Here is a 13,877-nt window from a genome sequence, read left to right on the forward strand (position 1 = left end):
TTATTATTATTATTATTGGAGGGGGTGGGTTTCCCCATGCACCGCGACTAATAGTCTATTGTACGTCCCCCTTTGATATTATACCAGTCGCCATGCCCTTTCGGTACTGGTGTTCGCTATCAGCTCCATCCTGCCAGCGAGGTCGGCCACCTCTCTGGCAGTGATCCCCGATACTTCCCCATCTACTGGAGGAATTGGAAAGTACTTGGGCAGGAAACTTTGCCTAATTTTGCTCAGATGTCTCCTAGAAACATGAGGATCTTTTACGTGCCGTAAATCTACAACATGGGACACATGGCTTAAAGTCCCTCCTGGAGGACTTGTTCCCTGAATTTTTCCGCCCTTAAAAATTCCACGACCTCCGCCGGGTTTGAACCCGCGTACCTTGAGTCATGAGGTGGGAATGTTACCCCTAGACCATGGAAGCCGCTAACTGTATATGTAGATCATTATTAATATATATACACTACATGCCAGACTGAAAGTTGGTGTGCACAGAACCAGGCTGTGGAATTTTCCTGTTTGAGATATGAAAGAATTATCTGTTACATTATACACATTCTTTATAAGTGCACAGTCAGTTTTCTGCTCACAAAATCTGTAATGCAGAATGGAGGCAAGGAATCAGAGATTAACCGCATTAATCTTTCATATATATTTATTACTACATGAAAATAATTAATATAAGCCTATGACATATCAAGCATTTATCATATTTGAATTATGGTAAAACAGTAAATGAGATAATACTGTTCTCTTCTGAGAGCAATAAATTATATATTATATAATTGATAAAACTAAAAATATTTTCTTGATTTTATAGCAAGAATATTCTTCTGTTCTGTGAAATATGGTGCTGGCATGATGCGCTGTAGTGTACAGCCAAAGAGTCTTTGGTGAAATCCCTCCATTACTTCTGATTTGAATTTACTTGATATCACAGAGCAAAGCAACTCCACGCAGAGTCCAGTGTCTGGGATTGTTTTCTGTCTCAAAGTCTATGGACCCCACATACTTTTGATCTGTTCTTTGAGGCTTGCGGTAGATAGGGCATTCATAGAGCCGGGGGTCTTTTCCAGCTGTTGTGTTAATAGCATAGATATATATAACTGGCATCTGCTCATACAGAACTTTGGGCTTGCTCTCTAAGAGTTTTCCAGTGCGCCGGTCTAAGCTAGCACCTTCTAGGAAGAGACCATGCACATAAACACCTTCAGGAGGGGAGTCTGTCAGATCTTCTTTATTGTGGCGAGTGATGAGGTTCTGGAGCACCACAGAGTCCAATGCCCAGCCTTTATGTGCTCTAGTCACCTCCTGGTATAAAAATAATTTCACAGCTCAAGTCAAAGGTAAACAAGTCTTGCATGAATCTAATATGAAAAGTCACAAGAAATTAAAAAAGAAGAAAAAACTAGTCAGAAATAAATCATGCCAAAAGTGAGCATTCACTGTGATAAGAACCCATAAACTACATTTATATTAGTCATATCAATTGAAAATGGCCTGACAGATATATTATAAATTTTGTGAGAGTCAGTGTACATCATTCTTGCAGAGATGACAAGACAATAGTTTAAACTGAGATCAGTTGCTCTAAGATTGCTCATGGTAAATATGAAAAAGGAGCAAAATTATTATCAGTGGGGAAATTCAACAAAGATCCAATATAAACAGTGGAAGAGGTAGTAACAGTGAAGCTGCAGACCTGGTATAAAGTAGTAGTCATTAATTACCATGGGACTTGCTGATATCACATATGATTTTTGCTGTTCATGGTTAGACTTACGACTGACCCAAACTTCTCTTATTTGACTGCACGTAATTTGATTTGCCACTTATTTAAGATGGGCGACAACATTCTAATGTTACTATTATCACCACAATAAGCTCACCACATATGATCAGCAACAAATTCACTTACACATGAGAGGTAAGTTTTGAGAATGGATTTGAAAAAGTGTCCAACACAGCTGTAATTCAGTGGCTTCCATAAAATTATAAGAATACAATTGTGACCAAATTGCAGCATACTTGCTAAAAGCAAGAACTGTGGAGCCAGAGAAGCAGCTATTGCTAGCAAACAGCTCTAGGGCAACAGTCACCTCTAGGAAACAGCCGACATACAAACAATGGAACAATGTCTGTTGCTAGGCAGCAGATTACTGGTAAGTGACAGCTAAATGGCAACAACTGAACAAGCAATAGAGGAACACTCTTTTCTGTGTGGTTTGTGAAAAGATATTATAACCAGGAAACTTTTGGGCAACGAATTAGTTGCAAGAGTGTTCAGTTGGAAGGGAGCTGCCATTCAGAAAGGACCTGAATCTGGAAGCAGATGAATATATACTGTTAGAAGTTTTTATCAGGAAACGACTAGCAAAAACTGTAATAGACTGAGGACACTAGTCTGTGTGCTCTAGTGATTTGTAAAATGTGGGGATCAGCGATGGTGCTATAATTAAGTGTAATTACGAGTTATGTGCTAAAGTGGTCAATACTTGTAAATCTAATATCCAATCAAAAACCCTGTCAAGAGTCACTCATATAGATGACAATCTGTACCAAAAAATATGAAGAAAGAGAATAATTAATCTTGCCTGTCTCATAGCAGTGAGAAAACCTTGTGGGTTGAAGAAACCTGTCATCCAGAATACATTCGGACGGCCATTAGTTACCCAGTGACGGAACTGTGCATCACGCTCCAACAATTCAGTGTACCAAAACCCTAATGTTGCAGACTCCCATGACACCTGGAAAACAATTTGAGTACAATGCTTTTTGGTATGTATAAATAACTTTTTGCACGGAGGGGGAACTTAAAATTTATTATATTTATTATTAATAATTCTCACTATTAATTTATTTGTTAAAGCCAAATTAATTTTTAAACTAATTAATGATATATGAAATATGCTATGAAAGGAAATCAGTTAAGAAACAAATAAACTATAAAGTCACAAGTAGCATGGCTTTGGTGCATGTTCAGTATTTGATTTCATTTGTCAAAGATTATGGGTTGTGCAGTAATTTTTCTGGTGTGACAAATATGAGTATCAACCGTTGTTTCAACCAAAATCACACTAAACAGCGGTAAAAGTTCTGGGAGGCAGATAATTTCTTACACTAAGTATGGGTTACTGACTAAATGAAAATTCACTAAACATGAGAAAATAATACAGTATTTTTATGAGGCATTGGCTGGGACCAGTAAAAGTATTAATAAATATGGGAACATTATATCAGGGTTCCACTCTATAGATACAGTTAACATAATTATTAGAAAATGCAATACTTTGTAATAAATACTTCTTACATGGCTTGAACACTAACCTTCAGCCAACATTCAGGTATTCTGGCATCATACATTGCATCCAGAGATGCTCGCAAGCCCTGGCTCATAACAATGGTACCATCAATGGCAAGCTTGAGGTCACAGAGGGTTGAGTGTACTACTTTGATGACACGCTGAATACGGTCAATTTCTTGGCGAAGAAAGATGTTCATTGGAAGCAGGGCACCCATTCTTTGTAATGCTTCCTTCACCTAAATATAGGATGGCCATAATTACCACAATGATGTTTCTGTGCCTCAATGCTATATGCTTAAGCTTAAATTCAACTTCATATTGTCCAGTTTATAATTATATAAATAACCTACTGCAATTTAAGTTTTACATAGCAGCGCCTAGTTATTTGGGGATAATGGGGGGAATAAAATTAAAATGGATCTTACAAAATAGGATGGGATGGTGGGGACAGGATTCATTTGGTTCAGGAAAGGGGTCAATGGCAATTAACGTTCAGGTTCCACATAAAGGGGCAATTTATTGACTAGCTGAGCAACTACAGGAATTTTGAAGAACTCTGCTTCATGGAGGTAGTTAGGGCCTCTTTTTATATTTATACAAACAATGTATTTCAACTTCAATTATACATTTGAACATGATTTCTATAATTACTACAAATAATTTACTTCAATTGAAATTCGAATTTGCAGTGTCTAATTTTACAAATATGAGACTACAAGAAGAAAATATTATGATGATTTTCATTCCTACACAGAAAGAGAACATATAAAATATAGTGAGAAAATGCTGAAATGCATCAATAAATTCTGTTATGAAGACAAAGTTTAGTGAAATAAAAGTAAGAAATAATAGAGCAATAAACAAGTATAAAATATCATAGCATATCATTTTATGAAGATGGGTATTACTACAGAATAACAAAAATTAATTTAGAAAAAAACACTTAATTGCCATTAGAATAATGTGTGTTCTGAAATAATTACTAGCAAACGAAATTAACTCTTATAAAAGAATGAGAAGGAAAGAAAATCAGGTGGCAAAAAATCAGAAAATCAGTATTAAGAAGCTATAATCAACCATTCCTACAAAACGGCAGAGAGGTCTAAAAACAATGGCATGGTTATGCTATTAAACTGTTGGAAAATTGATGGTGAATAGTCTTCCAGTTCATGGCCTCAGCCAATCCCAGTGTGGACAGTCAACACCATTCACAACAAGTTTTGCTACATGAGGAAATGAATACACACAAAAATAATGTGAATGTAATAAAACCAGCACATGATCATACAAGTGAAGGCCTTGTCTTATCATTAAATGAGAAAATCCTAAATGTTAGGAATAAATTAAAAAATTGGTTCCATGAAAATCATCTCATAATAAACATGGATAAGACTAAAGTATTATTCTTTCAGGGAAAGACCTACTCCAATCTATTGACCTGTGTTTTGCTTAAATAATAAGGAAATAATTTATTCACTGAATGTAAAATTTTTGGGTATTTGTATTACTGAAAATCTAAGCTGGGCAACTCACACTCAATATGTACGCCAAAAGCTCAACAAGGCTCTTTATTTGATTAAATTCCTACAATGCTCAGACAGCCAATTTGTATTAAGAAATGTCTATTTTACTAAATTTGAATCTGTATTAAAATATGGTATTATTTTTTGGGGTGGGGGGCTTAAGGATTCCAAAACTGTATTTAAAATACAGAACAAATGTCTAAGAGCGATTAAAGGTGTTAATAATAAGTATCCTGTAGAAATATGTTGGGTGAATTTTATGTTTTATAATAAAGAATAAGATATATACAACATAGTATTCTGACATTCACAGCTACAGTACCATACATAAACATAATTTGTACGTCCAATTTTGTAATACCGATCGTTGCAAAAAAGGTGTAATTAATATGGGTACTAAAATACTTAATTACTTTCCCCTTGAATTTAAAAGTGTTAAAAATTTTAATGTTTTTAAGAGGAAACTATAAAAAAAAATTTGTTGTGCAAGGCTTTCTATTCTCTTCATGAATTTTTCAACTAATGTTGGATTGATGACTACCTTGCTGATTGTTTCTTGGTTTGCTTTCTGGTTTGAAAGCAGCAAATGCCTTTTTTTTTTATTGCTAGTGGGGTGGGACTAAGTCCCTTGTACTGTGGCCACTTCTGACCTATTGTACCCGCCCCAGATGATAGGTGAGGGTGATTGTGGAGCAATTGGTGGAATGAAGATTGGCAAGGGAAACCGAAGTACTTGGAGAAAACCTGCCCCAGCGCCACTTTGTCCACCACAAATCCCACTTGATCAGACCTGGGATTGAACCCGGGCCGCCGCGGTGGGAAGCCTGCGACTAACCGCTTGAACTATGGTGTGGCCCCAGCAAAGGCCTTACAAGTATTTTATCCAAATCTTATACACGTAACCTGTTTAGCGCATGGGTTACACCATACTGCAGAAAAAATATGTGCACAGTTTTCAGCTGTTTACGATTTAATTGCAAACAGGAAAACAACTTTTTCTGAAAGCACCAGCTCGTGTCCAGTTCTACAAAGGTTGCCTACCTCAGGTTCCTCTGCCACCTGAACCTGTCCTAACTAGGTGGGGGACATGGTTATCTGCAGTTTCATTTTATCAGGAGAATTTCAATCAAGTGAAAGAAGTGGTTGCAAAACTTGAAGATGAGTATGCATGTGTCCGTGAAGCAAAAGTGGTGTTTGGATGTGATACTGTTTCTCAGGATTTGAATTTTATCAATGCGCATTTTGCTACAGTTTCAAAAGCCACTGAGAGCTTAGAATCTTGTGGTGAACTCCTTCATGACTCACTTGAACTCGTTCAGAAAGCAACTTGTTCATTGAATTCTGCTCCAGGCGAAACTGGAGAGAAAATTAAATGCAAGTAAGAAATAGCTGAATTTGAACCCAGGACTAAAAAAGATTGTCAGTTAGTCAGTACTTGAGTGGATTAAGGGTATCTTTGCCAGATGAATGTTCCGAACCTTCGGGGCCAGTGTATAAATACTGTCCAATCAGGTCAATTGTTGTAGAAAGATCATTCTTGGCCTATAAACCCATTTTGACGGACAATAGACATAGTTTGTCTCCAGAAAACATTGAAAGACTTCTAGTTGCCTATTGAGATGCTACTTTCTGCAGTGAATGGTACGTGTAAATAGGTGAGTGAATAAAGTGACCTGTTTCTTAAGTGCATATCTTCCCGCTTTTTAGTGCATATTTTAAGTTTTTTAGTTCATATTTTAAGTGTTTTTAGCGCATAAAGATCCAGGCTCTACAAATAAGATATGCTTTGAACATACTATACCGCAGTAAGAGCCAATATACGAGTCTTACAGCTTGATGTATGTAATGAATGATGATAAGGCCCTAACATCCTCAACATTCCCACAGTCTACGATTTGAAAAAGGTGAAGGCTTTGACTGAATAAAAGATTATTTTCCTATCCCAGGACGAGGTCTGTCATTCCTTAGATATACCAGTAAAATACTCTGTCCCACATGTGGGATATGAGAAATTGATTTGAACTCTTGACTGGAAAACTTGAAGGGAAGGGGCCACTTGTAACACCTGGAGGAGGTGCTATCTGAGTTCCTTAGATTATACAGTATTCAATGGAGGGGGGGGGGGAGGATATGACTGACAAAGTGGGAATGATGTGGAAGGATTCAGTCATGACCTATGTTAAGGTATGATCTCAAACTTTGCCTGCAGGACTGAGAAAAAAACTCAGTCAGAATAGCTGGTCTCCAGTCCCAGTATTTAACCTGGAACCTAAGAAGCAGAAGTTGAGCCTGCTCTCCACTTGACTGTGACATGTGGTGAGGATAATCTTACAGTGGATATTAGGGTAAGAAGATGTACATTGGATTCATTTACTGAATAGTGGATGTTGTGATTATGACAGTAAACCTTTGGATTCCATAAAAACAATGAATTTTATGATGGGTTGAGGAAGTACTAAGTTTTCAAGAAGGATCATATACCACTGTATTGATAAGTCTGTGTTAATATGTACACAGGAACTGCTATTTAATATTTCTCAATTTAAGGTTCTCCTTCATATAACACCTTTTTTCACTGAACACAGATCTATAACCTCAGACTTAAATTCCATTGAATAAAATTTTTCCTTAATGCTGAAATCCACTGACCCACAAGCCAGGAATAGTTGTAGAAGTAATTTCATATTATATTATGATTTTCTACATACCTCAAAACTGTTGTATTCTTTTGGCAATTTTTCCAGCATATCATCTGCAAGCCGATAAACGACACTCTCTCTTGTCTCACCACCACCTCCACCACCCTCTTTGGGCTGGACATTGAGGATTGTATCTAGGATACCCTTAGCTGTGTTGATTTGGTATCTGTGGAACATATAATGTGTTTGTAATAATTAAAATAAAAAAAAATGATTTAACAATGTTAACAAAAACTCAAGGTTCATTATTGCTGATACCATAGCCTATAATTGAACATGATCCTGAGACAGTTATACCACTTCCTGTTCTTGTAATATACTATAAACTCCATCGTAATGTTATCCTCAGACTGTCTTAGCCAGCCAAAATTCTGAATTCATTTCTTGTTCCTTTATTCATCTACAGTCGTGGCCAGCCAACGCTAACATCCTGCATTTCACTATTCTCAAAATACTAGATGACTTGTAAAAATTATATACGTTCTTAAACTGACGTCTATATGGGATTTTTTTTATCATTTAATTTTTGGTTAAGGAAACATAGCAGTTTTAAAACTGGTTCTGTGTTTATTTTCAGGTGGCAGTAGAAACTTACTTGGCTGGCCCTATTAACTGGAGCTAATTTCTATTTAATGTGTCCAACTAAGTACGTTTTTACTTTCATCTGGTAATGGAGACAGAACTAGTTTCTGAAATTCTGTGTTTCTATAACCAGACTGAGACAATGGACAGTGTTGAATGTATGTGTCAGTTTAATAACTCACCATCAGTACAAACCTTCAGACTGTACAGAGTTTTGTCATGTCTTTTACTGAACTGCTCACTTAATTTATCACTTTCAGGTATGGATATTTTATTAGGAACTTTGTTTTCAAACACTTATAATTTATGAAGAGTATGATCTCCTGGGTTGTAATGCCATGTAGTTGGAAGAATGCCTACTGTTCCCTGAAATGTTGAACTCTCTTTGAATTACATGATGTTACAACCCAGAAGAGTGTGCTCCTCATACTCATTGCTGTGAGAATCAACTTCCTCCTCTATAATGAGAGACACAAACATAAAAACATAAGAGTCAAAACAATATGAGAAGCAAGTACACAAAACAGAGATTCAAAATTACTGCTTTTATTCCTTTCTGCTGAACTAATTAATGTCACATCCCAAAAGACCATAATCTAGATATACAGTGTTGTGAGAACCTCAGATTCCATACTGACTTTTAGTATTCTAAATGCACATGATTACAAATCTTCTCTAACTGGATGAATGATTAATCAATTGATCACTTGTTTCAGTCATTTGTTCATATAATATTTGAAGTGTTGTAGCAAATAGAAAGACTATGATGCTCTAAATGAGATGTTAGAATGATCATGAAGCTGAGTTACAAAGAACTGAAGGAAAGCATTTATAACTTCTGCCAAGATTAACAGAATAAGACTAGAAAGGACTTCAGTCAGGATAAATGTTTCCCCAGCTCGCTACCCAACTCACAAATTGAAGTCTGGTTCATTACTTGTGAACTAATCCTGACAGTATAGCATATATCTTATTGGTTATAATGTTTCTAAGTACAACATTTAATCTTTAATGGCACATCTGGAGGAAATTAGCTTTGGGTATGTATTTTAAAGTACATGGTATGATCGTACTTACTGGACTCTGTTTTCTCTGTGATAACTGATTTATCTTTTAGTCAATGCTGTCTCCTATGAAGTACAGTAATTCCCTAGCAACTTGATACAAAAGACACTGTGGGGTTTGCTGAAGTCTTTTTTATGAAGTTCTAGTGCATAGTAATATGATTTTGCTTTTGCTTATTGGTAGATATTCCATGAATTTTGTGGAAATCCATAACATGTTCAGATCTTGTGTCAGAATACTTTTGTGTAATATAAATGAGAGCCAGTCATGGTAGCTGAGCGGTCTAAGGCATGTACTGTCTTTACTCACTTGGAAACTGGGATCATGTATTCGAATCCCACTCAGGGCATGGATCTTTAGTTTGTGTGTGCACGTTTTCCTGTGTTTGTATACAGGTAGAGGCCTTACGACGAGCTGATCACCCGCCCAAGGAGTCCTACCGAATGTGTAAGATCTAGAAAAGCTGAAGTGAACAGAGAAGTTCATGGAGGTAGGCCTAGGCCCACTGGGGCTGTAGTGCCAAGGAAACAAATTTATGAGACTCCCACCTCATTAGCCAAGTTACAGAGAGTGACTAGTCTGTTTTCATACATGTGTTTCATAAAGTGCATCATTAACTAATGCCACTCCAAAACTGAAAACCAATCAGGGCTTCTGCAGCAGCTTTACCTAGCTTGATCTTGATTCACGTGTTATGCATCAAAGTCTGCCACTTTCTGTTAAAATGCAAATCACAAAGACACAATGCATAACCTCAGTTTGTAAGATATTATTTCTGAGTGACGAAAGCCAAAACTCTGAACTGAATGGCATATGACCCAGCAGATTCAAATCTAGCTCCACTTACATCAGACATTTTGTCACAACTGTAGTCAGTCAGGAAACTAATTGATCACACCATGCACATGTAAATTAAAAAATATACAAAAAGATACTGTAATAATATTAAATTAATATTATTTTGACTTCTTTTGGGGATTAACATTTTTTTTGGAATCAGTGCTTACACATATGGGCATGTGTGCAGATAAGCACTGACAACATAAAGTTTCTATGGCTGAATAAAGTTTTGCTTTAGTTTGACTTCTGTATTCACATTCTATTTTTTGTCAGGCACAGCTATATTTTCAGAAAAGAAATTAGCCGGTCTATTAGAACTTTTTAAATGATGCCCTTCCTTGTAATATTGGCGAGATTTGTACTGATTCATTTTTACTTTTGTGTATTTAGATTAAAATCTTGGTATGGCATTAATATGTATCCTAAAGATACTGGATGGGAGGCTGTGGTTTGGTTTCATCTGGCTTATGATAGGGATCAGAGGAAGACTCTTGTGAACACTGTTATGAACATTATGGTTCTACATTAGGCAGGAATGAGTAGCTGAGAGACTACTGGGTTCTCAAATAGGCCTTTGCTCCATGAAGTGAGTTAGTTCATTAATTACAGTGTGAGAATTTCTTTATTAGTTCCTTCCTTCCTTATGAAACTACTTCACTGCAGATATTACAGAAGACAGAAAACATCACCCATTGCATATAATGGTGAAAGATTACATACATAGCAAAGACTCACGTGATATCAGCATTGGTATGAAGGCCAAATACTTCTGGTGTGTCTGTTGAAGGCAGACCATTGATGTAGTCAATGTAGTCTTGGAGGTTTTTACTCATGGGAACCTTGTAGTTCTTGTAAAACTCAAATCCTGGACGAAGCAGCACATCACAAAACCACACATGTGTGAATGTTGTCAACAGGCGCTTATCAAAATCATCAGTTACACGCCCTCCATACTGCACTTCTCCCAACATGTAGCACACTGTTTGCCAAGAGATACCCTGCAAAATGGTCACATTTACAATGCACTTGTGTAAAAAAATTAACATAACTGACAGAATTAGCCATATTTTTTAACAGCTAGGTCTTACACTGCAATATGGATAGAGTCTTAGGTAAATTTAATTTACAATCTTATTAATATACACCAAGTTGCATGACAATTCAGAACCATATGTATTTATGATCAGTACTACCCCCAAAATAACTTAACACTATTCCAAAAATGAATATGTTATATGGGAGTAAAGATCTTCAACCATCTGCCAACTGAAATTAAGTCTATGTTTAATGACATGAAGAGATTTAAATTTAAGTTGACAACATTCTTATTACAGAATTCCTTTTATACCATTGAGGAATTTTTTAAATTGAAACATGACTAGAGATAGGATTAAAACAATAAGCTTTCATAATTAAGCCATGTATTATGATGATAAGAGTGATATATTATATGTGGACCATTGTAGATGTATGTGCATGTTTTATATTTTGTACATAAATGATTGTTGTCCATGATTTATTTTATCCGTCTTCTAGTGCATACATTCCTCTATCCCCTCTTCTCACTCTCACTACATGTTTCGGCACAAATGTGCCATCTTCAGGTGCTGATCCAATCCACGACAAACTAGTTCATTGCATGCCTTGTCTATACATACTAAAATAACTAAAATATATATTTTGGACCTGCTGGGTCCAGCAGGTCCAGCAGTATAACACACGCAGTCACAGGAGCGAGACGCAACATAGAGCACAATACACGATAGTGAAAGAGTGCTCCAACAGAAGATGATAGACGTGACTCGCGTAATGAAACACGACGTAAGAATGAAATATGCTGTACAATTTTAATATTTTAACACTTAACATTTATCAGTATATATGATAAATATATATTTTAGTTATTTTAGTATGTATAGACAAGGCATGCAATGAACTAGTTTGTCGTGGATTGGATCAGCACCTGAAGATGGCACATTTGTGCCGAAACATGTAGTGAGAGTGAGAAGAGGGGATAGAGGAATGTATGCACTAGAAGACGGATAAAATAAATCATGGACTTAAATCAGTGCAACAGGACGCTAAAATATAACATTAAATGATTGTTATTGTGAAATGTATGTACAGTCAGATTTACATTGTATGATCAATTATTTTATTATAGTCTTACCTTGCCTAGTGGCCTATCACAGACACATATGTATGTTTTACACTTTGTGATATCCAGTCAGATTTATATGTATGATTAAATATCTTATTATTATTTTGTTATCTAGTATAAACGATGGATTCTATATCTACGTATAGTTAGTGCCTCATAACTTTAGCTGTGCAGAAAGGTAAACGCTGTTGTGGAGCACGCCAATCTATACGCTTGCTGTAGTGACGTTCAGAGCTACTCCCCAAGCGGATAACATTGCCTACGGAGACCAACTAACAAGCAACACAATGTACTGTACACCTGACCACACTCCAAGATGTTACATTCCAAACTGGTAGTACCCATGCTGATGTAAGCTGATAAGACTGCCCCCCAGCTCCGCGAGAGATGGTATGACCCCTCTACCATGGCTAGAGTTCCAAGGAACTAAGAGTACATAGATCTCTGGAAGACACATTAAATATGAATATGAACTACTTTCTGCAAACTTTTTATTTGTTCTTTACATGAAATTCATAAAATGCATATACAATATGGAGGCTATATTTGTACATCTGTGTTTCTTGTTTTAAACAGTTTAATGGATTCAGATGAAAGATGGTATGGGAATAAGTTGCTGAACAAATTTCATTTTGGTATGGATCAGTTTGACATAAGAAGCATGCATCCATTTGTGATGTTAGTTGGCAAGATAATCTATATTTTATGTTACTCAATGCTAATGGTGTAAAACCTGGAAATGGTGAAAGGAACATTGTCTCCATATACCTACAATATTGTCAACTGAAGAATCAGAAATTAGTGACCCATTGTAGGATGCCATTATAAGGCAGTAGAAAACATACATAGATACATAATTTCACAGATCCATTGTTTGGGAACCGGACTGGATATTGAATTCGTCAGCAAAATGACATTGCAAAATGCAATCTAGTCTCAACAATTAAAATATTCAAGAATTATAAAATAAAAACACAATAATAAAATAAAAAGCAGTCATATAACAAATCTAGATAATACATAATCTTGGAAAGACAACAATAATGTATTATGCTTGCCTGTATGCCATGTATTCATCTACCGAATAAAATGCATTTAAAATAAGATAATCTTTTAGCCTTTGTTTAAAAGTATTAATATTGTCTTTCAAGGAATATATATTGTGTGGCAAGTTATTAAATATTCTAATGGATGAAAAATGCACACTCTTTTGAATGGAAGATAATCTCACAAAGGAAACATGTAGTTTATTATGCCACCTAGTACTTAATTTGTGTATGCCATTATTCACCTGATACATATCAGGATTTTTGAGTACAAACAAGACTATGGAATATATATATAAACAGGGGACAGTAAGTATGCCCGTTGTCTTAAAGCCTTCCCTACATGAACTCCTTGGCCCTAATCTTAACAAGACTCTTAATGCTCTTTTTTGTACAGTAAATATACTTTTCATTAATGAAGAAGAGCCCCAAAAAATGATATCGTAATTAAGTTGAGCCTGCACATGAGAAAAGTAAACCATACGTAAAACTTGTCCACTCACCGTAGGCTGCAATTTTCTAAGCATGAAAATTGCAGTACTTAATTTTTTTGTTAAATTATCGGAATATTGTTTCCACTTGAGATGACTGTCAAGGCACACACCCAAGAAATTAACACTTTCATCAATATTAAGAACTTGATCGTTATATTCC

The 13,877-nt window shown here is 35.9% G+C and overlaps 1 protein-coding gene across 1 annotated transcript in view; it reads right to left on the minus strand.

Moving 5' to 3' along the window:
- Window positions 1-361: 361 nt before the first annotated feature.
- Window positions 362-13,877, minus strand: part of LOC111865802 (dynein heavy chain 5, axonemal) — a 170,158-nt gene continuing 156,642 nt past the window's right edge. The window contains exons 72-76 of the mRNA XM_023854117.2: window positions 10,752-11,014; window positions 7,539-7,695; window positions 3,331-3,543; window positions 2,598-2,750; window positions 362-1,314 (exon numbers count right to left, since the gene is read on the minus strand). Coding sequence (XP_023709885.1) covers window positions 928-1,314; window positions 2,598-2,750; window positions 3,331-3,543; window positions 7,539-7,695; window positions 10,752-11,014 — 1,173 coding nt within the window. The 3' untranslated portion in view covers window positions 362-927. The remainder of the gene's footprint in view (window positions 1,315-2,597; window positions 2,751-3,330; window positions 3,544-7,538; window positions 7,696-10,751; window positions 11,015-13,877) is intronic.

The sequence above is a fragment of the Cryptotermes secundus genome, unplaced genomic scaffold, assembly GCF_002891405.2.
Source record: "Cryptotermes secundus unplaced genomic scaffold, Csec_1.0 scaffold901, whole genome shotgun sequence".
In the NCBI taxonomy this organism is placed as follows: domain Eukaryota; kingdom Metazoa; phylum Arthropoda; class Insecta; order Blattodea; family Kalotermitidae; genus Cryptotermes; species Cryptotermes secundus.